General features: G+C 38.9%; 1 protein-coding gene across 4 annotated transcripts in view; it reads left to right on the forward strand.

Moving 5' to 3' along the window:
* Nucleotides 1-24,061, forward strand: part of SLIT2 (slit guidance ligand 2) — a 368,351-nt gene extending 344,290 nt beyond the window's left edge. For all 4 annotated transcript variants that reach the window (XM_019025924.4, XM_019025925.4, XM_055385658.2 and 1 more), the window contains 5 exons: nt 1,570-1,700; nt 13,495-13,649; nt 20,415-20,703; nt 20,943-21,154; nt 22,269-24,061. In XM_019025924.4, the coding sequence (XP_018881469.1) occupies nt 1,570-1,700; nt 13,495-13,649; nt 20,415-20,703; nt 20,943-21,154; nt 22,269-22,510 (1,029 nt within the window). In that variant the 3' untranslated portion in view covers nt 22,511-24,061. The remainder of the gene's footprint in view (nt 1-1,569; nt 1,701-13,494; nt 13,650-20,414; nt 20,704-20,942; nt 21,155-22,268) is intronic.
* The last annotated feature ends 1,716 nt before the right edge of the window (nt 24,062-25,777 follow it).

Consider the following 25,777-nt stretch of genomic DNA (forward strand, 5'->3'; position numbering starts at 1 on the left):
TTAAAATTCAGCTTCAGAGAATAAACATTTGTGGTAGCTTCTGAATGATTGATAGTATGTCTTAAATAGTTAAAAACAGAAAATGCTCCTTGTGTGGACAGCGTTAGTAATTTTTCTCTTCAACATTTGTATTTTCAAGACAAAATGAAAAACAAATATTTTTATTTATTACTTGATAAGCAGACAGTAAAAAAAAAATATGTCTCTTTGTTTTGTGCTCAGACAAAAACATTTGATTCATTTGCTTTTATGGCTCTGCAGTTCAGCCTCTGCATGGGGGAGGCCTTTCTTAGGAAATCTGCAGCTAGGAAGGGTGCAGGCGAGAAAGAACACCTGGATTCAACCACCAGCACCTTTTTTTTTTGTTTTGTTGTTTTTTTTTTTTTTGAGACAGAGTCTTGCTCTGTCGCCCAGGCTGGAATTCAGTGGCGTGATCTCAGCTCACTACAACCTCTGTCTCCCAGGCTCAAGCGATTCTCCTGCCTCAGCCTCCCGAGTAGCTGGGACGACAAGCATGTGCCACTATGTCTGGCTAATTTTTTTGTATTTTTGATAGAGACAGGGTTTCACCATGTTGGCCAGGACGGTCTCGAACTCCTAATCTCATGTGATCTACCCACCTCGGTCTCCCAAAATGCTGGGATTACAGGCATGAGCCACTGCACTCAGCCAACCAGCACCTTTTAACTCTTCACCCAGAACTTTGAAGAATTGACGTGAAATTAACAAACTCAAATTTTAAGTCTTTCCACCAACTCACTGTATACCTTTAAGCAAGTCATTCAGATCCCTATGGAAGAAGCTGCACTAGATTAAAGATAATAAATATAGTGTACATGGGGCAAATTATGTCTACATATTTGTTTTATCTGATAAGCAAAATCATTTAATATATTTTTAATTCAAATGACTTTAGCCAGTTTCGTGTAGACACCACCCCTTTTTTGGTTTACCCTGATACTCTAGTGAGGGACAGGGGATCCTTTTGAAGTCAGGAAGAAGAGAATCCTGGAAGGCATGATTCTCTACCTTCCAGTGTTTGCCCCACCAAATTGTTATGAGAACCGCACAGTGATGTTGGGGCTTAAGTCTTAACTTAGCTAATTAATCCTTTAAAAGCCAAAATGGGCCAAAGAGCAGGATAAAAACAAAGATTTCCCCCTACACATGGCATAACTGTGAAGAATTTGTTGTTTTTAAATATGGGATATAAAAATCCATCTTTGATAATGTAGTCATTTTTCACAGATGCTATAAATAAAGCTTTATAACAGGAGCAAAAGGAGCAGTTTAGCGAAAATCTCCAGCAAAGAAAGTTCTAAGCACATCCAACATGTTTACTTGAGGATTTCTTATTGTTCTTTTTAAGTTTCTTTATGGATTTATTTGCAACAAAGCAATTTAAGAACAAGTCACCTTTCAAGGAATAATTTCAGCATCGTTTTCTCATAGCCATCAGGAAAACATAAACCATAGTAAAACCCGTTCACCTCACTTAGCAGTCTCTTTCTGATCAAATACGTTTGGTTGCGTACACATCCTAGTAATGCCGGGGTTACTTTCTACTAGATTGCCACAGATGAAGACAGCGGAATTCTCCTGTATAAGGGTGACAAAGACCATATCGCGGTAGAACTCTATCGGGGGCGTGTTCGTGCCAGCTATGACACCGGCTCTCACCCAGCTTCTGCCATTTACAGGTGAAGATCTCTCAGTTACGGGTAAAGGTGAAAAAAATTGCTTAATGAAGAACTGCTTCTCCTCTATTATTTTATTATGGAGAGGAGAGAGACTAAGTTGGCCCCAGCAGGTTTTAGGATGAGGGTGTTAGTGAGAAACCTGGCAGGAACAGAGGGCATACTCAAACTGGAGAGTGTGAGGAGGGATTTGTAAGGGGACTGCTATGCACAAAGAGGTGACTGGGATAGTGTAGTAACCTGGGGCTGGAAACAAGGGATGCAGGGAGGTGTTGCTACCCATATGCCTGAAGGATCAAGAGGAGGGAGCAGTTATGGAAACTCATGCTCTGTAAAGGCTTTGTAGAGAGGCTTGCCTGCCAGAAGCCTCGATCTTTAATAGACGTTTGCAGTAAGTTCTCAAGGAAACAACCAGCTTTTGAAATACACAACCTCACTCTCTTTCCTCCCAACAATCTCCTGTCTGTGTTCCCCATGGGCCACACTGCATGCCGGGAAAGAAGGAATCTATAGACTCTAGTAATGTAGCTTGCACATGAGCTTCCCGGGGCTCAGAGCTGGGTAAAGAAAGTTGGAAGGGAGCTCCAGAGAATCAAATGAAGATATCCAGCACTGTGAGTAACTTCAGGTTGCCATTCATACCTCAGAGGTTTATTGAGCACTTACTATGTGCCAGACCTGTCCTGAGCTTTAAGGAACAAAGCCCCTGCTCATTTGGAACTTACACAGAATAAGCAAATGGATTCATAGAATGTTGTCATAGGGAATCTTGACCATCCATTTTGGAAGTTTTCTAATGATTAATGATATTAATAATATACTGGAGACATGAAATGGGTGGTATTCGTGGGGTATAATTTTTAGTCCTTATTGCATAAGACTATCAGAGCCCCTCTGTTGGAACCCAACACCAATTCCCTAACATCCTGCAGACAATTTAGCTATTTAATTTTTTCACATGTAGAAATTCACCCTTTAGAGAAGGGATCACAAACTCCTAAGTAGTCAGTTTCTCCAGATAAGTAACATAAATGATTAAACAGGTCAAGTGCAAGAAAATAATATGCTCTCACCCTTTTATTCTGTAAAAGATCTAAATTTTTACATAAGTATTATTTTATTATAAATAGCCTTGATGTTGGCAATATAAAAGAAGTGGTTGTGACTGGAATGAACCAATAGTAAATATTTGTCAAAACAGGATTTCATCTACTCAGTTCTTCGTGGAGAAAATATGGACTTAGGTTTTTCCAGACTCTTGGCTTTTCAGGAAAAAGGCAGAAATCTGGGGGTTTTTTAATATAAATTTTCTCTCCTTTAGATATCAGTGTGCATTTTTAATACTATATATAATGAACAAAACATATCTGTAGGTCAGACACACTTGGCAACAAAAGAATAGGCATTGATTATGACATAAAGTGGAGACACTGGCCTGCATGTTATTGATATTCTCATATGTATCAATGTGCTTTAAAAGTCTTCACATCTTATTTGATGCTTCATAATAGTTCTGGGAAAGTACATGCCACATGTAGCCATGAATGGAATTTGATATCCACCACTTGTGAATATTTGGAGCATGGAAACAAACACATAATTGTTGGTTTCCAAGTTGAATACAATACTTATTTTATCTCCAAATGGTGATGAATTAGTGCCAAGATTTTAGATATTACGAGGCCTTAAATTTTCTTGCCTCAATGTGTTTCAGCTCATAAAAAGATTTCAGAAATTTGTGGTTCATTTTTTTTTAATTTTTAAAAATTTTTTTATGTAATGGTGCAGCACAGAACTCTCAGAAGCCATAGTAAAGGTTTTTAGTTTGGCTTATTAAAGCTAGCATTCATATCACATATGGCAAAATATTTCTAAATACTTTGTAGAAACCCAAGTAATTATGTCCAAACAAGGACCTACCATAACGAGTTTGTTTGAGTTTATGTTCATTGCCATTTCACCTAACAAAGGATGGAGTGTATCTTGTGACATTTATAAAGAGACTATTATGTTGCATGTTCTTTTTTTTTTTTTGGAGACAGAGTCTCACTCAGTCACCCAGGCTGGAGTGCAGTGGTGCCATCTTGGCTCACTGCAAGCTCCGCCTCCTGGGTTCATGCCATTCTCCTGCCTCGGCCTCCCAAGTGGCTGGGACTACAGGCACCCACCACTATGCCTGGCTAATCTTTTTTGTATTTTTAGTAAAGACAGGGTTTCACCGTGTTAGCCAGGATGGTCTCGATCTCCAACCTCGTGATCCGTCCATCTCATATTCTTTATTAGAAGCTGCAAGCCCATGTTTCTGGTGGTGGATCATCTAATAGAGATACAAAATGTGAGGCCTAGAGCAAATACAGCTTTAATTTAATTATTGCCTTTTGGCTTATGACCAAAGAAAAAGTTCTTGATTTTCCAATCCAGAAAAGCTATGACCTTATTTTTTAATAAAAGAGGCAATAATTACCAAGAATTCAGATATATAGATATGTATAATACATGTTATTAACATATTAAATATAGAATATTATTTTTATGTTGAGAAAATTAATAATATAAGAAAAAAGGAAGAAAGAAAGGAAGCAATGAAGAAAAAAGAAGGAAGACAGGAAGGAAATGTAAGGAAGAACAAGTTCGAAGGAAATAAATATAAGCACTTACATTTTCATGTATTTGCACAAAGAAAAACTAGACACAGACAAAAAGAAATAGAAACAAGACTTCTGCATGAATACCATTTTATATCCATTTGATTTTTGAGCCATTTCAATGTCATTACCACTCAAAAATAAAATTGAAATAATAGAAAAAGCTGCTGCTCTAGAGATAGTCTGGCTTGATTCAAGTCCAGCTCTGTTATCAACTAACTGTGTGTCTTGGACAGATTGCTTCAGCTCCCTGGGCCTCATCTGGCAAATGGGGATAACAAATAATAGTGTCCTTTTTGTGAGATTACGGTAAGAATTGTACGACATGATAAATGTAAAATATTTGCAACAATGCTTGGTAAACCATAAACAATGATGGCTACTGGTATCACAAATTCAGGATGTCCAAAACTGAGTTTATTTCATTTGCTTCACCCAAACCTGTGTTCCCATTGCATTCCTTCTTTCATTGAAAGGCATGACAGGTGCAATGGATCTACTCTTAATCCTCTCCTTTCCTTTACCTTCAATTTGCAGTTTTTCATAACTCTTAGCTCTGATACGGCTAATTTTTTGGCCTTTTTTCAAATGCCAGAAAATGCCAAGCAAGGCAACCTCTGTCCTGGGCCAGGCCTTTACTACAGTGTAAAATCTTTGATGAAAGATAGTACTTCTCCATCCCTGTAGTAAAATCTATCAATAACAGTGTTGCAATCGGCTGTCCCATTAGTTGCTAATAAATATTTTGTCTGGGTGAAGTACATTTTCAAATTTTGATTTGTTTCCACTTAAGTTCAGTTTTATTGCCATAATTCTATGTTATATAAAATTTACTTTGGTAAAACATTGTTTTCCAAATTTTGCATTATTTAATATATTATTGGGCCTTGCACTTGGAAATAATTTTATACCTCAGGTGCATCATTTCAATTGCCTGGTTAATTCTCCACATTGAAGAAAATTGATTTTATTTTAGCAAAATGAAACCTAATAAAATGAGGGGAAAGTAATAATACAGTTATTAATTCTATAGGGTATTTTTGGTTAAAATTTATTTTATATGTCAACTATTGTTTCACATAAATCAGTATGAAGACAATTATTTTATGAAATTATCTCTAGACTGGTAATTTGCTGCCCTTCAAAAAGACTTTCTTTTAATCTAGATAAGGGGAAACATTTTTTACAAAAGTTAATGAAAAATATGTGATTCTTTCTTTAAATTCAAATTAATGTCATTTTCCAAATCAGACAGCCTCTTTGAAAACACAGCCAACTATGTTAAAAGTTAAAAGACAGTAGTTAACATAGCTTGAAGTGTGTTTGAGAAAACTCAAGATGTAGTCATTATTCTTTTAGCATAGAAATAAAGTAGTATGCATATTTTCTCATCTTATCTGTTACATCTGGATAGAAGATCATGGCTTCTTGTAGACATGCCTGCTGTTAACAGCACCAAGCATACAGGCAGTAGTGTAGAATGGTTGTTTCCAAAACTCTGCATTGGAGTCACCTGAAAAACGTGTTAAAATACAGGCGTTGGGCACCACCCCTAGTTTCTGATTCTGTAGCTCTTAGCTAGACCCGAAAATTTGCATTTTTAACAAGTTTCCAGGAGATCTTGTACTCCAGGGACTATACTTTGAGAACCCCTTGTGTAAAAGGAATATGTACTTTGAGAGCTGATTGTCTGCATCTCTTCTCATATCCAAGTTCTACAACATCATGCTTGATGCTCACATTGAAATCAGCCATACTGGGAATATTCGCACCACAAAAATCAGCAAAGCCTACAAATCCAGGTTTTTGTTCTTGTTTTTTTTTTTAACAGTACCAGTTGTTAAACATTTGCCAGCAACCTACTGCCTAAAGGACTGTAACCAGCAACATAGATGAAATGAGCTGCCTAACAAGGGAATGGATTTGGAATATGGCGCACGGGCCTAATCTTTACAGCACTTAGAGAATAGCATAAAGAGGGACTTAGTAATTGTATTAGCCTGTTTTCACACTGCTGATAAAGGCATACCTGAGACTGGGTAATTTATAAAGAAAAAGAGGTTTAATTGACTCACAGTTCCACATGGCTAGGGAGGCCTCACAATCATAGCAGAAGGCGAAAGGAATGTCTTACATGGTGGCAGACAAGAGAGAATTGAGAACTAAGCGAAAGGGGAAAACTCCAATAAAACCATCACATCTCATGAGACTCATTAGCTACCATGATAACAGTATGGGGAAAACCGCCCCCATAATTCAATTATCTCCCACTGGGTCCCTCCCATAACATGGGGAATTATGGGAACTACAATTCAAGATGAGCCAAACCATATCAGTAATAGTGCCATGAATGAATGGAAAAATGAATGGCATCCTAAATTTAAGCAGTAGGTCCTCAGACAGGGCTGGAGTATTAAATTTTTATTCTCAAGTAGGCTAATAATCTGCTGTCTTTCAAAGTGAGTTTCTTTTCATCTAGAAAAACATAAACTTTTTTTAACAAAAGTTATTATTGAAAAATATATGCTGCTTTTTTTAGATTCAAATTAATGTCATTTTCCAAACCAGGCAGTTTCTTTGGAAACACAGCTAGCTACTGTTTAAAAATAAGAAAATCAGATGAACCACCTTACTAGTGTACAGGTTTTCATATTTAGGCAACCTGCTCAAATTCAGGGGACTTTCTGTCACCTACCGTTACATTTGGTTGGCTACATACACTCTGGGTTATGCAATTTACAGGCTTTCATTTCAACAAAAATACAAAAGAAACTCAACAAAGATTATCTTTGTATCTGAGAAGTTCAGTCTCATTGGAGAGACAGAGAGTAGACAGAATCTATATGGTATTCTTGTTTTCAAGATGTTTATTCAGCCATTCTTGATATGCCATATGGAAAGTTTCCCGTTTACTAGCTTATAACCTTGGGCAAATTGCTTCATTTCTTTGTGCTTTATTTTCCTTATCTCAATAAATGCAATTAGATCTGCTTTTCATGTTTGGTTATGAGAATTGAATGAATGTAAAGCACCTAACATCGTGCTTGGCACAGTCGGCTCACGATAGTGAGTAATGCTGATGATTCATGGATACTCTTCCTGCTCAAATATCTGGATACTGAAGAATAAATACCCAAGTGGGAATTTTATAGCCTGACATCTCACTGTACAGTATGTTCAAGTTTAGAGAAGCCTTTCTAGTTTAGTGAATTTTATTCATGTTAATCTGTTTTAAAAGTACTGATTAAAATATTACTTGAACAACTATTTTCTAAAGCTTTCTTTTGAAAAATTCTTACAGGTATATTTAGATATCTTTTCTTTTTGGAGACAGAGTCTTGCTCTGTCGCCCAGGCTGGAGTGCAGTGGCGTGATCTCGGCTCACTGCAAGCTCCGCCACCCGGGTTCATGCCATCCTCCTGCCTCAGCCTCCTGAGTAGCTGGGACTACAGGCACCCACCACTATGCCTAGCTTTTTTTGTATTTTTAATAGAGACGGGGTTTCACCATGTTAGCCAGGATGGTCTCCATTTCCTGACCTTGTGATCCGTCCACCTCAGCCTCCCAAAGTGCTAGGATTACAGGCGTGAGCCACTGCGCCCAGCCTACATAGATATCTTTAATCTCATTTGGCTTCCCATTCCTTTTGACTAAAGAGATAGGCAAGAATACTTTTAGTATCACTCCCACTTCACAGGTGAAGTATCATCAGCCCAGAAACACCAAAATGAGATGACCAGTTGAGTTTGGGTTCCAGTTCCTATTCCAAAGCGTGGAATATGTCACCAGATACTTTAATTTTTTTTTTTTTTTTAGATGGAGTCTTGCTCTGTCACCCAGGCTAGAGGGCAGTGGCACAATCTCGGTTCACTGCAACCTCCACCTCCCGGGTTCAAGCGATTCTCCTGCCTCAGCCTCCAGAGTAGCTGGGATTACAGGCATGCGCTACCATGCCCAGCTAATTTTTGTTTTTTTACTAGAGACGGGGTTTCACCATCTTGGCCAGGCTAGACTCGAACTCCTGACCTCGATATCCACCCACCTTGGCCTCCCAAAGTGCTGGAATTACAGGCGTGAGCCACCGCACCCAACCCAGATACTTTAAAATTTTAAGGCAAGAAGTTGAAGCGCACATAAGGAAAAACAGTCTTTTATTAAACTACAGAAATACATTATGTTTATCATTGTTAGTGTGTTGTGTGTAAGCAAAGTAGAGAAAGAAAATCAGAGACATTTTAAAGCCCCTCTTTTAAGCCTCAAGTTTCTGAATTATTTTTCTGTAGCAGACCACAAACAGTTGGGGAACTGCTTTGTTTTCATGTATCCACTTCCAGTATATAAACTCAAGAAAACAAATCTCAGGAAATAGGTGAGCGTAGTAAAACTAAACCTCATAGTAACAGTAATAAATGCAATTCAATTTCCCAGTGGAAAGGCTCAAAGTTAAGTGGTTCTCTTGTAGTTTTTGTGAATCATAAAATGTATTGTTCCCTAGGGAGTGGTGAAAGAGAGTTTATCAATACTTATCAGAACCCAAAAGGATGCCATGCATTACATGTGGGTATGTAGGAGACAGCTGCTATAGACTGAAAAGTGGATTATGGCTTTCTAGCTCAGGCAGTCTTACTATGTAGCAACTGATGTGTCGATCACTGCTTTTATTTTATTTTTTATTTTATTTTATTTTATTTTATTTTATTTTATTTTATTTTATTTTATTTTATTTTATTTTTTGAGACAGAGTTTCACTTTGTTGCCCAGGCTGGACTGCAGTGGCACGGTCTCGTCTCATTGCAACCTCCGCCTCCCGGGTTCAAGCAATCCTCGTGCCTCAGCCTCCCACATAGCTGGGATTACAGGCACCCGCCACCATGCCCAGATGATTTTGTTTGTATTTCAGTAGAGACAGGGTTTAACCATATTGCCCAGGCTGGACTGCAGTAGCACAGTCTCGGCTCACTGCAACCTCTGCCTCCCAGGTTCAAGCAATCCTCGTGCCTCAGCCTCCCGCATAGCTAGGATTACAGGCACCCGCCACCACGCCCAGATGATTTTGTTTGTATTTTAGTAGAGACAGGGTTTCACCATATTGCCCAGGCTGGTCTCAAACTCCTGAGCTCAAGCAGTCCGCCCATCTTGGCCTCCCAAAGTGCTAGGATTACAGGCATGAGCCACCGCGCCTGGCCTACTGCTTTAATTTTAAACGAATGTGTAGACAAAGGATTCCTGGACATCCTCCAGTTTATCTCATGCTAGAAAAGACAGCATGAAACACCAAGTTAGAATGTAATTAACTCTGAAAAATTCTCTTTAGGTCCCATGTGTAAAATACCATCTTAAAAACCAAATTGGCCAGTCGTGGTGGTTTACATCTGTAATCTCAGCACTTTGGGAGGCCAAGCCAGGAAGATCACTTGAGACCAGCCTGGGAAACATGGCAATACCCTATCTCTACAGAAAAATTTAAGAAGTAGCTGGGCATGGTGGCATGCAGCTGTGGTCTTAGCTACTTAGGAAGCTGAGGCAGCAGGATCACTTGAGTCCAGGAGGCTGAGGCTGCAGTGAGCCATAATTATATCACCGTACTCCAGCCTGGCTGACAGAGCGAGACTCTGTCTCAAAAAAAAAAAAAAGGAATCTAAAATCATGAACTTTACTGTACTTACCTGTTAAGAGGTCAAGATGAGGCTTCATTTAATTCCAGGAAGATATAAATGGAATTAATCTCAATGATAAGTCTTGTGGAAGTTCTGGTGTGATCAGATTAGACATTTAAAGCTTTTAGGGAGAGAAAAGTATAGTCAGTCTATCTCACTCATAATCTCACTCATAATTGGGAAAATAAAATCCAAACTCAGTTTTTAAATCCATATAATTTATATGCATTCTTCAAACTCTTATTGTAAGATCATTACTTTTATTAACAATTCAGTGTTTTTTAGTAAATGAATCAAGTTTTGCTATCATACAAGGTAATTTACTATAGAACTTTATTCCCAGGCTATTTGGGACAGAAATCATGTATTAAAAGCTTGTTAGTGGTGAAAACACATGCCATTTGTCTAGGAATAGGTGTTCCTCAGGTTTTCGGTTGTAAAAGTAGTGCATAATAATTAAGAGCACATACACTTGAGCTGGACAACCTGGCTTCAGAACTGTTTAGCCACTAACTAGATGTGTCACCTTGGATGTCCTCAGTGCTCACCTCTTGTTGTGAAGCTTACATGAGGTAATACTTGTAAAGTTCTTAGTACCTGGCCCTTAGTATGTGATATATAATCCTTTGCTCTTCCTATTTGCACTTCTCTTAAAAGGAAGAAAAATCACCTAAGGTCACACTAACCAAAGATGACATGTCTAATGAGAGCTAGGACAAGCTGAGCAAGATTTATCTCTCAGCATTATCCTTGACGATACTGCCACTGAAACTTCCAACTATGTTTTATGAAATGAATTTTCAGAGGTTTTGTTTTAAACATGCTTGAAGTGTGATGATTATCTATAGATATCATCTAGGAGTATTGCTAAAAACAATTGATATATGTTATTCCTAATACATCTCCCTTGTATTTACTTACCACGTATTTTCAGAAATAAATAATACATGGATGATACTTTAAATTAGCTTACAATTAGCAAGAGTTTAAGACATGTACTCCAAAAAAGAGTAAAAAGGAACAGAGGAGGGAATAAAGGAGCAATAAGCAAAGTGAGTTGATGATGAAACTACCTACCTCCAAGTTCCCATCTGAGACACTGCATTAGGGTGTTTAAAACTGTAAAGTGTGTTAACTTAAACCATACGATTGTACTGCATCAAACACCATCATTGATGATGACGTGACTGAATTGACTAAGACCAATATGTGACCAAGAATCCATTCCTTGGTAATATATGGGTCTTTTCTTTGCAATTTTAAAGAGAAATGGGGGGCCTCATTATTAATATTTATTAAGGTTGATGTTGATAGGACATCCATATAAAACTACTTGAAAAGTTGTGTATAACCTCAAAGTAAAAAGGAATTCACTTCTACTCTCTCTATGTGTGTCTTTATTTTAATGTTTTACTTTAAAACTTTCAGTAACTTGAACAAGATGTGCCCCCAAAGAAGTTGTTATATTTCTGCCAGCCTTTAACATTATCTTACAATCAATATTTAAAATGAAAGTAAATTCTTTACTAAAGAAGATTCAGAAATGGTATTGAATTATTTGTATCATGATGATCGTGGTTGGGTGGGGGGCCGATATGACAGTGATGGTGATACCAATATCTAACATTAATTTTTGCTATGCTGGGTATCTTTCAGTCATTTTACATAGTCCTCAAATTAACCATGGAAGGCAGAAATATTTATTAGCATTTACTGAAGAGAAAACTGAAATATATTAGTAATAAAGTAACTTATCTAAAACAAACACTTAATAAATGCAGGACCACGATTCAAATCCAGGATTATCTGACTACAGAGTCTATATGCTTAACCATTAGCCAATGTTACTACTTGGCATACCCTCTTAGAAGAGAGTCATATTTAAAACCACTAATGGATGGTGTGCAACTTTACTTATAAAATAATTTTCTGGTCAATTTTTTCCTCTGCCAATTGTATTGATGTTAAGTGTTAGGATAATTAAATGTGTAAAAGGCAAAAATATTGATGGACATATCTAACATTTAATTTTATAAAGTTGTTACCTGAGACAGGCTATCAAAGATTCCTGTAAACGTGGACTTTTCTAACCACCTAAACAGAAAGAATGTCAAGTGTTTTCACAATTCTGCAGAATGATTTCTCTTGTTCTCAAATCAAAAAACGTTTTATTACCTGTCAGCATACAACGGAAGATGGTTAGACTCCAGTGGTGAGAACCATGCAGAAATATGTTAATGCATTTTTCTATCATTCCCTAGACTTTGCCATTTTACAAATTTAAATATCAGTGCCTAGAAATTTAAGCAGTCGTCTTGTATACAGAGTATTAAGTATTCACATTTAGGAATAATCTATCACATGCTCCCATGTTTCCATGTTGGAGCCTTTTCCAGTCTTCCCAGTATCCCAGCATGTTAGATCTTTAATAATCACCATTAACTTTTTGATCCCAACTTCCATTATGCCATGTTTTTCCTGTATAGCGAAAGGTAAGTACATTCTTAACACTGCACTGTGTATTGGTCCTATTTCTTCTTTGGTCCTGTTTCATTGGTCTGGTTTGCTTTTTTGCCTGCTGTAATACCAGAGTTAGATATGCAACTACACTTTAAAACCATGTAAAACATATTTACTAATTGCACTCAACTTCATCTTATTTTTTAATCCTCATTTTCCATTTACATTTCTTCATCTTTTTGTCTTTATTCACTTCATCAATTTCTATAAGCCCTTCCAAGGTTTTTAGAAGGTGACAGTAATAATTGTTAGACCTGGCCCTTGAAAATTATAGAGAAGAATCCAGACAGCCACTGTCATTGCAATATTTCCTAGATATCACTATGTTAAGCATTTTATTTAATCTGCTATTCCCATGTCTCCAGTGAGCATAGATAACTTCTTCACAGCAATATCAGTTGATGAAAATGCACAGAAAGAGGATATTATTAACAAATTTCAAAAAGTACTGAGATCCCACCAAGTTGGTTCTCCTTGCATTTGTGTGTGTGTTTGATTCTGGTAAGTCCTAATGTACAGTTTTTTTTTAAGAGCAGAAGCCAGCAGTTGCCTAAGGTCAATGTGTTAGGGTGTTTTTGGCACAGGCCTAGTTTCCTTGTCTTTTTGTACAATTTGAAGTAATAGTATCTTGGTAAATGGTACTTTTATGAAAGTTAAAAGCAAATGTATAAATTATCCTTTGAAATTGTTACATATTGAGAGAATGTGGCTGGATGATGATGAAATGTAGTTATTTCTACTTCTCGTCATAAAAGAACAAACTTATTTTGTATTCAGTTCCTGAGAAACTGAAATCAATCACATCTCCTTGAAAATGCCTATTTTTGAAAAAAAATTCAACTACTGGTCTTTATCTTCATTAGTGTTAGATTGCCATCTCTTTTCCCAAGGAGCACTTATCAAAGTTTGTAATTTAACTACCTTGCTTTAATGAAAAGAAAATGGAAGAATCAGCCATTTTTTTTTCCGTTGTAGTGTGGAGACAATCAATGATGGAAACTTCCACATTGTGGAACTACTTGCCTTGGATCAGAGTCTCTCTTTGTCCGTGGATGGTGGGAACCCCAAAATCATCACTAACTTGTCAAAGCAGTCCACTCTGAATTTTGACTCTCCACTCTATGTAGGAGGTAAGCTGTCTTCCAAATTCAGTTGGTCCTGAAACCCTGTGATTCTCATTATGGACGAATTCTGAAGTTTGTTAATGCCTAATATATCAGGATTCATCATTGACCTATAGTGATCAATCATTGAAAGATGGATGGCAAAGACAGAACAGAAAGATCTCTAGGTGGGTGTTAAGGGATCATTTTATTATCCTATCTCTGTTTCTAACTAAATGTGTCATCTGAGTAGAGAAAGACATTAATTAATATTTCTTTTGTGTCAATCACATATGCTAGGTGATTTATACATTATATAATTTAATCTTATATTTGATCTGGTCTATGGAAAAGGAAAGTTGGTTAGAGATTAAATCATACAATCACGAAAATGATAAAACAAGCTTAATGCAAACTGGAAAGTAGATGACCCCACCCCAGCTCCCTTAAGGAGGCAAACCCTATCAGCTCAGTCAAATGTTACCGTGCTGGAGCTTCTGCACTACCAGTTGCTAATTCATCTGGATGATAGGATAAGTATCACTGTAATCCAATGACTAACTGAATGAATGAATGAACAAATTAAATGTACAAATTGTATTAGAATAACAATAAATAGTTCTGTTCCACTAAGACCTTAAGGTGAATGAACAAGAGAGAGGGTTGGAAAGGTAGGTTAGGACTTGAAATCATAGAGTGAAGACCCTAGGCTTTATTTTTAAGTGAAAAGAAGGCAGATGAGTGAATAAATGAGGGACAGAGATATAAGCAAAGTTCTGTAGGAGCCCATCGGAGAGGACCCGCAAAGGAGAGAGGTCCCAATCTTGCCTCTATTTGGAGGAACAAATATAAACTGGAGGCATAGAGTTTCAAAAGTCTGGTAAAGGAGCCAGAAAGCAGTTAATGCTGAATTGAGAAGCATTGGATTAAATTACATTGAATTTATTTGAATTGACTGATAAAACTAACTTATTTTACAGATAAATAAGTAAAAGCTTTGAACAGGTTAGTGTACAATTTCATCACCATGACAGATATTTTCATGAGTTTCACATCATTTTCTGAAAAATAATAACCTATGCTACACCATTATCTCAACCACTCAAAGCCTTCTTTTCAGTGCCTCTAAGTCTAGGGCATTTCTGTTTTAATAATTTCAGTAGTAGACGGTCTTAATATTTTGACAGAGTTGGATTGTTTTAGAAACAGTTGGAAGTCTTTGGTTCAATTCTGTAAATATTTATTGAGTACTTACCACATACTAGGAACTAAGTAAATGGATACATAAAGGATACAAAGTTGAAGAAGAAATGTCCATTCTACTCCCTAAAAAGTCAAGAATGCAGAGGCATCTTCAAGTAACTATAATGCATTATAAATAAAGTATTGCATAGTGAGTCTACTCAGCAAGTTGACTTATCTGATTGCTTCATGGGAATCACAGCAGAGAGTCTCATTAAAAAGCAAATCTTCCATTCTTGCTAGCACTCCAGTTAACAGGGTTGCTTTTGGATGGGTGAAGCCAAGTCACAAGTGTACCTGTGATTTGAGAGAAAATAAATTATATTTATTGAGCACATGCTATGTGCCCAACACAGTGCTCCTTTTATAACCTTAATTTGCAGAGATCTTAGGAAATAGGTATGATTTTCTCTGTTTTGTAGTCCCTGAAGAGCAATCTCAAGGATTTTATATAACTTGTCCAAGTACACAAAGCTATTATGTAGTAGACACCTCATTTAAGTCCAGATCTGGCTGACTCCAAAGCCACCTGCATTGCCATTCACTTCTTCACATAAAGCAGAAAGGGAACAAATCTAAGTGCTGTGGCCTTTTGTTGTTTATTTATGTACTTTTCGTTCACTTGATTTTATTATGTTTTCATTAGAATCCACTTCATTAAATCTTTCGAAGCCCCTTTAGAGTATAGTATAAAACAAATTTTAAAAATACAGGGGGCTGGGCATGGTGGCTCACACCCATAATCTCAGCACTTTGGGAGGCTGAGGAGGGAGGATCATGTGAGCCCGGGAGGTTGAGGCTGCAGTGAAACATAATTGCACCACTGCAGTACAGCCTGGGAAACAGAGCCAGACACTATCTCAAGAAAAAAAAAAAAAAGAATACAGGATGAGACTGTTTAAGTCAGAACATTCCCCCGCCCCCCGCCAAAAAAAAAAAAAGAGGAAAAAAAGTTTTAAACTTCAAAATGAAAAGTATTTATCCTTCTGAAGGTAGAGGGCCTGGAAGAATTCAAACAACACCTCTGTCCACCCAGGCCTCAAGGAAACCACTTTCATCCCAGTCCCACTGCCAGAGATCACCATGGGCCCACTTTCTCCCCGCTTAGAGTGCAGTCTCAAGGGTGACTCAGATTTTCAAACCACAAGGAACCTGTAAGACCACAGCCTTGAATGCTGTGTGGCAAAGGCATGAGAAGCAGAGGGAGAAAAGGAGAGCGAGGTAACTAAGTTCTCTTTAAAAATAGTGACTACAGCTGGGCATGGTGGCTCACGTCCGTAATCCCAGCACTTTGGGAGGCCAAGGCGGGTGGATCACGAGGTCAGGAGATTGAGACCATCCTGGTTAACACGGTGAAACCCCGTCTCTACTAAAAACTACAAAAAATTAGCCGGGCATGGTGGCGGGCACCTGTAGTCCCAGCTACTCGGGAGGCTGAGGCAGGAGAATGGTATGAACCCAGTAGGTGGAGCTTGCAGTGAGCCGAGATCGCACCACTGCACTCCAGCCTGGGTGACAATGGGAGACTCCATCTCCAAAAAAAAAAAAAATTATGTCTACAATGAGATACCATCTCACACCAGTGAGAATGGCTATTATTAAAAAGTCAAAAAATAACAGCTGCTGGCAAGGTTGTGGAGAAAAAGGAACACTTATATACTGTTGGTGGAAATGTAAATTAATTCAGCCATTGTGGAAAACAGTGTGGCAATTCCTAAAGACCTAAAAATAGAGCTACCATTCAACCCAGCAATCCCACGACTGAGCATATAGTCAAAGGAATCTCAATGATTCTGTCATAAAGACACGGGCATGCATATGTTCATTGCAGCACCATTCATAATGGCAAAGACATGGAATCAACCTAAATGCCCATCAATTCTAGACTGGATGAAGAAAATGTGGTACATATAAACCATGAAATACCATGCAGCCACAAAAAAAGAATTGAGCTGATGCCCTTGGCAGGAACATGGATGGAGCTGGAGGCCATTATCCTTAGCAAACTAACACAGGAACAGAAAAACACATACTGCATGTTTCTCACCTATAAGTGGGAGTCAAATGATGAGAACACATGGACACAGAGAGGGGAACAACACACACTGGGGCCTAGCAGAGGGCGGAGGGTGGGAGGAGGGAGAGGACCAGGAAAAATCACTAATGGACATTAAGCTTAATTCCTGGGTGCTGAAATAGTCCGTACAACAAACCCCTCATGACATGAGTTTACCTGGTTTGTTATACGGTAACACATAATACACTGTTGGTGGGGAGTGTAACCCTCATATACCCCTGAACTTAAGACAAAAGTTAAAAAACAAAACAAAAAACAAAAAAAAACAGGGATACTGCCCAAGGAAAACTGCCTGAAGGTGTTGCCTCAGCATCTGGGGAGAGGCAGCCCCTTGGTGAGTATATGGAGAGGCAGCTTAACCTACCCTTGGGTTATCAACTACCCATGATATGTGCTTTACTTGACACAATTTTTTTTTTTTTTTTTTTTTTTTCTGAGATGGAGTTTCGCTCTTGTTGCCGAGGCTGGAGTGCAATGGCACGATTTTGGCTCACTGCAACCTCCGCCTCCCGAGTTCAAGTGATTCTCCTGCCTCAGCCTCCCAAGTAGCTGGGATTACAGGCGCCTGCTACCACGCCCAGCTAATTTTTTATACTTTTAGTAGAGACGGGGTTTCATCATGTTTGGCAGGCTGGTCTCAAACTCCTGACCTCATGTGATCCACCCACCTTGGCCTCCCAAAATGCTGGGATTACATGCATGAGCCACTGCGCTCGGCCGACACAAAATAATTTAGTTTTCATGTTTTTTTGTCTGTAGTCCAACTGAACCCTTATTACCTAATGGGGAAGAAAATCAAAAAATAAGCCCCATGCATGGAAATCCATGTATATGCAACAAATGTCCTCCTTGTCCTGCCACAGGACAGAGGACCTAGGCTTGATACTTGGTCTCTTTATTGCCATTTTGAGGCCTGTAGAAATAAGGCTAAAAGCTGTTTGCTAAGTTATCTGTTGGTTGATTGATTGATTGGCTGATTGATTGAATGACTTCCAACTAGGCCAATGGCATAGAGGAAAGGCTTAAAAAAAATCATGGATCTGGCCGGGCGTGGTGGCTCATACCTGTAATCCCAGCACTTGGGGAGGCTGAGGCGGGTGGATCACCTGAGGTCGGGAGTTCGAGACCAGCCTGACCAATATGGAGAAACCTGGTCTCTACTAAAATTACAAAATAAGCCAGGCGTGGTGGTGCATGCCTGTAATCCCAGCTTCTCGGGAGGCTGAAGCAGGAGAATCACTTGAACCCAGGAGGCGGGGGTTGCAGTGAGCCAAGGCTGTGTTCATTGCACTCCAGCCTGGGCGACAAGAGTGAAACTCTGTCTCAAAAAAAAAAAAAAAAAAAAAAAAAAAAAAAATTTATGTATCTACTTCTGTTTGTCAATGAAGACCTAGCACGTGAAAAGATTGACTCAGAATAATTCTTGATTTTATGATAGCCTATTGAAACTCAAATATACGTATGATGTCTAAACATTTTCATTTACAAATTACTCTAGTCAAAGCTGAGCTTTTTCTAATTGTTAGCTTTGGAACAAAAAGGAACAGATTTACTAATTGTTTCTCTGTGCTGTGGAACTTTGCCAATCTGTATTTATTCTTGACATGTGCACATATGTGTGTTGTGCCTATATCAAAATGAGCTATTAAAAATAGTTTTGGAAGAAGTTCATTTTTAACCACTGAAAAAAGGACCATAAATGTGTGGTCATTAAAGTCCTTATGATGGATGGATATGGTTAAATTAGAAAAACTTACCCCAGGGCAAGGAATTTTCTGTCACCAGTCCTTTCCTGGAAATGGTAAGTTTCATCCTTTTGACCCTGCTCTAGAAAGCAACCCACAGCGAGATGGACATAGGCTAAAGGCCTGTACTCACAGAACTTCACAGCCAAGAGACTTCATTCAATACCTGTCAGAGTGTAACCATGGACTACCCGAATCACCTGAGCTGCATGTAGATATTTAGATTTCTGCACCTCTCCTGTTCCTACAGGATCAGAACCTCAGAAGGAGAGGAGAGAGGAGCCTGCAAAGCTGCCTTTGAGCATGCACTGCTGTTGGTTCTTACGTATGACAAACTTAGGACAACTTCTCTGGTCCATATGCTCATGGTGTATAGATGACAATACTAAGCCCCAGAAAGAAGAAATAACTGCTCCAAGTGCACGCAGAACCAGAAATCCTTACCGTCTAACCTAGTGGTTTCGTACACCTAGCTGTCTGACTGATGCCTGCTTTGAATGCCAATGGATGAGTCATTTACTATGAATGGGAAAGGAGAAGGTGGCATAAGTTCGGACCCAGAGTGTGCTACAGTTCTTGGTCTTTAGAACCAACAAACCCCCTGAAGAGTGAGAAACTGGGTCTTCCTCAGCCTAGAACTTCCAGCCAGTAGTCCAGAGTTTAGGCACAGCTAAAGCATAATTAGGGGGTTGTGGGGATGTGGTGGTAGTGTAGCCAGCACTCTGAAAGCCTCCAGCACCCTCCCCCCTTCCCTGGATGGGTGCCTTCTGCAGGATGCCTTCCAGGGACTAAGGGTCTGGCTTAGGCCATGGAAAGATTCTTCCGTTTTGCCAAAATGAGTGTTACCAGATAACTGTCACTAGTGGAATGTATATATACAAAGATTGCAAATACTCTGTTTTTGAAGGGATTTCATTTTTATTTCTGATTTCTTGGACTGTGAAGTCTTCACTCTTAATTAGCAAGAAAGAAAAAATGATGTGAATGAGGTGCTGTCCTGAAAAGAATCAGGAGTGAGTTTTTAGGCATTGACATCATTGACCAAGCTCAGGGACGTTGCCAGGAGTGAGCTGAATTCGTTGCTAACTTCGAATGTGGGAGGGCTGGGGTGAATGGTCACTGTGAACCCCAGCTGTCAGCCCCTGAAACCTGGTGGACCTAACCCTGACTCCAGAGATAGAGGAGTTCTTCTCATCAGCCTAACTCTAACCTGAACTCACTGGGTCACCTTGAGCATGTCACCAGGTCTTTCTGAGCCCTAGCCCCTTGTCTTTAAGATAAGGGGTAGAATTAGAGCACCATAAACTGAGTTTTATGGAGCTCCAGACTTCCAGGAGTGTGTGCCTGGAGGTGGGGGGTGGAGGACAAACAGAGAGGGAACATTCCCTTCCCCCAGTCTTGCCTTTAAGGACAGTAGCTCTGCCTCTAGGTTTTATATATTTGTGTACATGTAAAGTTTTCTTTGAAGCAAATTTTAAAGATTAACCACCAATCAACTAGGTATTTTATTCTAGTTGTGGATTAGAATTTCCTGGAGCATCTTCCAGTACAGAACAAAACAAAAACACACATCTCTACATCTCTTCTCCACTTCACTTCCCTACCACCCTGCCCAAATATCCTGCCATAATACGTTGGCAGTGAGGTCCCAAGCATCAGTATTTCTGAGTAGCAAATGGCTGAGAAATCCCCAGGGAGCCTGACCTCTGACCTGGTGTTCCTCCCCAGGCATGCCAGGGAAGAGTAACGTGGCATCTCTGCGCCAGGCCCCTGGGCAGAACGGAACCAGCTTCCACGGCTGCATCCGGAACCTTTACATCAACAGTGAGCTGCAGGACTTCCAGAAGGTGCCGATGCAAACAGGCATTTTGCCTGGCTGTGAGCCGTGCCACAAGAAGGTGTGTGCCCATGGCACATGCCAGCCCAGCAGCCAGGCAGGCTTCACCTGTGAGTGCCAGGAAGGATGGATGGGGCCCCTCTGTGACCAACGGACCAATGACCCTTGCCTTGGAAATAAGTAAGTTCCTGCTGCTTGGGAGTTGAGCACACACCTGAAAGCCTCAAAGCCAAACCAAAGGAAGGAAGGAAAGAAGAAGGGGAGGGGACAGGAAGGGAGGGGAGGGGAGGGAGGTTCGTTAGGCATTAGCACTCTGTCCCCCATATTTTCTCAATCATCCTCCATTCTTATATCACCTCCGTTCATTCTTACCTCCTCTTCTGAATGCATTCCCACTGCTGTGTTCCTCCTCCCTGTAGATGCGTACATGGCACCTGCTTGCCCATCAATGCGTTCTCCTACAGCTGTAAGTGCTTGGAGGGCCATGGAGGTGTCCTCTGTGATGAAGAGGAGGATCTGTTTAACCCGTGCCAGGCGATCAAGTGCAAGCATGGGAAGTGCAGGCTTTCAGGTCTGGGGCAGCCCTACTGTGAATGCAGCAGTGGATACACGGGGGACAGCTGTGATCGAGGTAAGCCAGCCCCACTGGGCACCTCATTCTCTTGGCAAAGCAAGAGGGGTCCCATGTCTTTGAAAAGAGAGGGAGAAAAAGTGAAAAAAAAAAAAAAACAGGAGCAACAGGGACAGAGAGAGGGGAGTGACAGGAGAGAATACTAGGTCTTTGCACTACTTGCAGTTGCTGCTATTGATTTATTTTCAAGTATTATGAAGGCACCAGCTGTGAAATGACCTTAAACCTCCACCGCAAGATTGTATACAGCCTTCAGATGCTTCTCACAAGTTGATTTGTTGTAAAAGAAATACTCCTTTTTACCTGATGGAGAAGCACATTTACTTTACTCCTGTCTTACCTTTACCGGCTGTTCTCATCCGTATATATTATTAATTCATCTTCTGGCACAGAGAAGATGGTCCTCTTAATTCTGCTCTAGTTTTAGTACAAAATGACCTTTGGCCTTAGAATCGACTGATTTATCACAGCAAATCATGTGGGTGAGAGGAACGGAAACAGGCTGACTTCTTAGTTCACCTTCCTCCTCCTCCTTTGTCTGCGTGATCAGAGCTCGCCTGGCCTCCAGCTGGCACGGATTTTGTTTTGTGTGTCCAAGAGACGAGACAAGAGGAACGTGCCCATGGAAGCTTTTAGCAGATGTCTCTTTTTTGAACTACATACTTCATACTGGGGTAATTTATGAAGTTAATGGAATGTTACTTGTATTAAATAACAGATTGGATAATATTAAACTCCAGGTCTAATAAATAAAATGGCATACTCTCTGAAACTGCTCCCTGTGGTAAACAAAACCAGCTGTTAGTAGTGTAAAAACAGAAGATGTGTATTTTTTTTCCTTTTTTGCAATGAAAGAAAATATTTAGGAATCCAATTTTCTTGTCACTGCAATAGCATTGTATTTATACTCTACATAATAGCATTCACTTTGCTGAAAATAGAGACCAAAAAGAAGTATTTTTCAAAGAATAGGAGGCCGTGCCACCAGCTAATAATATGTAAAGCAAGTTACGAAGGGGAAGCAAAGGCTTCTGAATTAAGTTGTGGATTCAGTCACTCTGCATGACTTACAGTGACTGTTCTTAAAATGCTTGTGCTTTTTGTTCTTTTCTAGAAATCTCTTGTCGAGGGGAAAGGATAAGAGATTATTACCAAAAGCAGCAGGGCTATGCTGCTTGCCAAACAACCAAGAAGGTGTCCCGATTAGAGTGCAGAGGTGGGTGTGCAGGAGGGCAGTGCTGTGGACCGCTGAGGAGCAAGCGGCGGAAATACTCTTTCGAATGCACTGACGGCTCCTCCTTTGTGGACGAGGTTGAGAAAGTGGTGAAGTGCGGCTGTACGAGGTGTGTGTCCTAAACACACTCCCGGCAGCTCTGTCTTTGGAAAAGGTTGTATACTTCTTGACCATGTGGGACTAATGAATGCTTCATAGTGGAAATATTTGAAATATATTGTAAAATACAGAACAGACTTATTTTTATTATGAGAATAAAGACTTTTTTTCTGCATTTGGAAAAAAAAAAAAAAAAGAAATGCTTGAACTAAAAGCTTCCCCTATGCTGGAGAAGTATGAAGAAAGATATACCTGGAGACATTAGAACAGTGATGGGAACCATTGCAACTCGGGTCCATCTTTGTAACATGCTGAAGACAAGCAGAAGCACATGCACGAGGGACAGAGGAGCTACTGTGCACTGCTGTGAAATTGCCCAGAGCATAAAACCTGTGTACCCTCCTTCACATCAACCAAGTTCACCAGGATACACCAAGCACATGGGTGTGAATGAGGATGCAAGGCAAGAGAACGGAACTCCAGAATTCACAGATAGAACAAATGGATGAGAAATGTTTCATGCAAAATATAAAGTGTCCTGAGGATCTGGGTTCCATTTACGAGAGGAAATGAAAGTGCTAAAATAAATTTTATCTTCCTTTTAAGTGTCAGCATGTCAGCAGAAGCAGCACACAAAAGTCTTTACCATTTTCCAGTATTAATTTTTTTGTAATATAAATGATAAAGGAGATGATAAAGAACCAATAGATTATTGATAAATAAATTAGTAATAATATGATTTTTTGTTTCTATGAGTTCTAAACAGCCCTATACAGTATTCAGTTTCCATGAGAAATATTTATTGTATCAAAGTACATTGTACTTAACATTTTAGGCCATCCTTTTACTGTTCCTTGATGCTTTAATATATATTAATTTATAATTATCCTGATATTTTTGTACATTTTTCAAACTTAAAAATCAGGATTTTTTTTTTTTTTGGCAATAGTACTAACATAGGGTTTTATCTTGGGATAAATATGTGTTGGTCTGTTTGTTGACCTTGACATCCGATCACTGATGTCAATGACCTACTGGCCTCATTCAGGACACCTGCAGAGAGTATGCAAAGTCCGAGAGAGGAAAACAGAAATCTGTATGTGAGATGGTCATTGTACAGAAAGAAGTGGCCCCTCTGCAACATGTCCTCACAGAAACGAAATGGTGTGTAGCAATCAACACTAGAAAGTAGACCTTTTGCAAATTAATATGTCCTTGACCTTTTTTGCCCTTTTCTGGGGGTGGGGTGGGGATAAAAAGACTGTCATATCAAGAACTGTGACTTTTCTTTCCCTCAAACAATAAAACTCCTTTATTATCTTAATGCTCCCATGTTAACATGTTTGCTGCTAAATTACAATGTAGAATTGATAATGATTTATAGTGAACTGTGCTCTTCCCTCATTAAAATCCCAGGGTGCCCTGTAAAGATGCAGATGTTTCTTCCTGAAAACTTCTTTTTTTACAAAGAAAATTAGATGTACATGTATAATTCAGTGTGCTTTGTCTTTCTCCAGATTAATATCGGTTACACTGCTGATGTTTGTAAATTAAACAGATATTTACTTCATTAACAGCTTGGTGGTGTTCTTAGAAATTGCACAATAGGCCACTCCTTAAGAATTTATTAATCAAAATGATACAGAAAGAATAAGGAAGAAAACCTATACCTTTTTGTTGCCCAAAAATTGGTTTGAGATTCACACATCGTTATTTCTGGGGGACTGATATTGGAATGGCCACATAAGAGAGATGGATATAAAAACATACTATTTGCCTGAAAAAAGATATTCAATTATTTTTTTCAAAAAAATTGTAAGATGAAGTCTAACTAAGATGAAATGTTTTTGTTTTTGTTCTTCTTTGTTTCTCCCTCCCCAATAGAACCAGGTAGAAAACAATAAAAGACAGCCACTCTTAGGCCAGGCTTGGTAACATGAAGGTGTACTATCCAGGACAGAGAAACAACATTGTCTGGGAGGAATAATCCTCATCAACCATGATAAGATTTTGTCTTTGTTTCCCTGTAAACAAACAAAAAATCATGCACACACACACACACATACACACACACTCGGTCTCTCTCACAGACACAGACATCCAACTATTTATTCATTCTTGTTTAAAATGTCTAAATTGTAATTATAGAGACAATTGTATAGCTATTGTAAATTATTTATTCCCATTGATTGCTTCTTTTTTCCAAGGGGTTTAAATCATTCATTAAACAAAGAAACATCTGTGAAGATGACGTGATTTAGATTTGTGTTTATAGACATGTATTATCCATACAGCCACTGTTTTTTGAGTGCTTCTTATATGCCAGGTACTATGCTCAGGGTTTTCTATGAAATATCTCATTAATGTATATAAAACCATGAGATTATTGCACTTTCTGCTTTATACATGCATACAGGGCTCATAAACAGAGGAGCTGGATCCACCTCAGTCAGGTGTTCCAGACCACATTGTCTGTAATTAAGGCAACAGCTTAGTAACTACTACCTCTACTTGGGGACTTTCAAGCCTTGGAGCCTTATTCCACAGCCCAATAATTTTTCCTTCTTGATTATGTAGTTTTAAGTAATCCAGACTAGAGACTTTACATTTGCTGTTTCATTTTTTAAGGAAAACAAAAGTGAAACCTTCATAGCTTCCAGACTGTGTTCTTTCTCCTTCCTGCTTATAAAGACACAAAATAAAATGACGGCTGTCTGAGATATGAGCTGAATTAGCAAGTTTCTTAGGGGATTGTTTGCCTTGAGATGTGACTGTCTCCTGTGCATGCACCCTTTAAAAATAAATCCAGTAGCCAAATAATTACTAACAAACAAGATAAATTTAGGGTAATTATTCATATTATAAAAGGTTCCTTACTTAGAAGTTCTTGCCAATAGGATTACTTTAAATAGGAAACTATTCCAGAGCATATCCAACAGAACTCTATGCATTAAAACAAAAAAAAAATCATGCATTTTAGAATCAAAGCTACTACATGGAATAATGTGCATTGTAATATGAAATGATAAAGTGGCTAAACATCTCTAATGTATTTTAATTTAAATTCTCACATGAATGAGGCACCATCAGGAAATGCCATGGGGGTCTGACACGTGTTTGATTTAAAATGTGTTCATTGAATAACAACCATCTCAGTCATCTTTGGAATTTGTTTTCACTACAGATTTTCTGAAATTATTTCTAAGCAATATAGATGAACCCCTATTTTTAAATTGCTCTGAGAGTTTTCTTTTTTGGGTGATTTGCTTTGTCAGCAGCAATTCTTTCTG

Source organism: Gorilla gorilla, chromosome 3, assembly GCF_029281585.2.
Source record: "Gorilla gorilla gorilla isolate KB3781 chromosome 3, NHGRI_mGorGor1-v2.1_pri, whole genome shotgun sequence".
Lineage (NCBI taxonomy): Eukaryota > Metazoa > Chordata > Mammalia > Primates > Hominidae > Gorilla > Gorilla gorilla.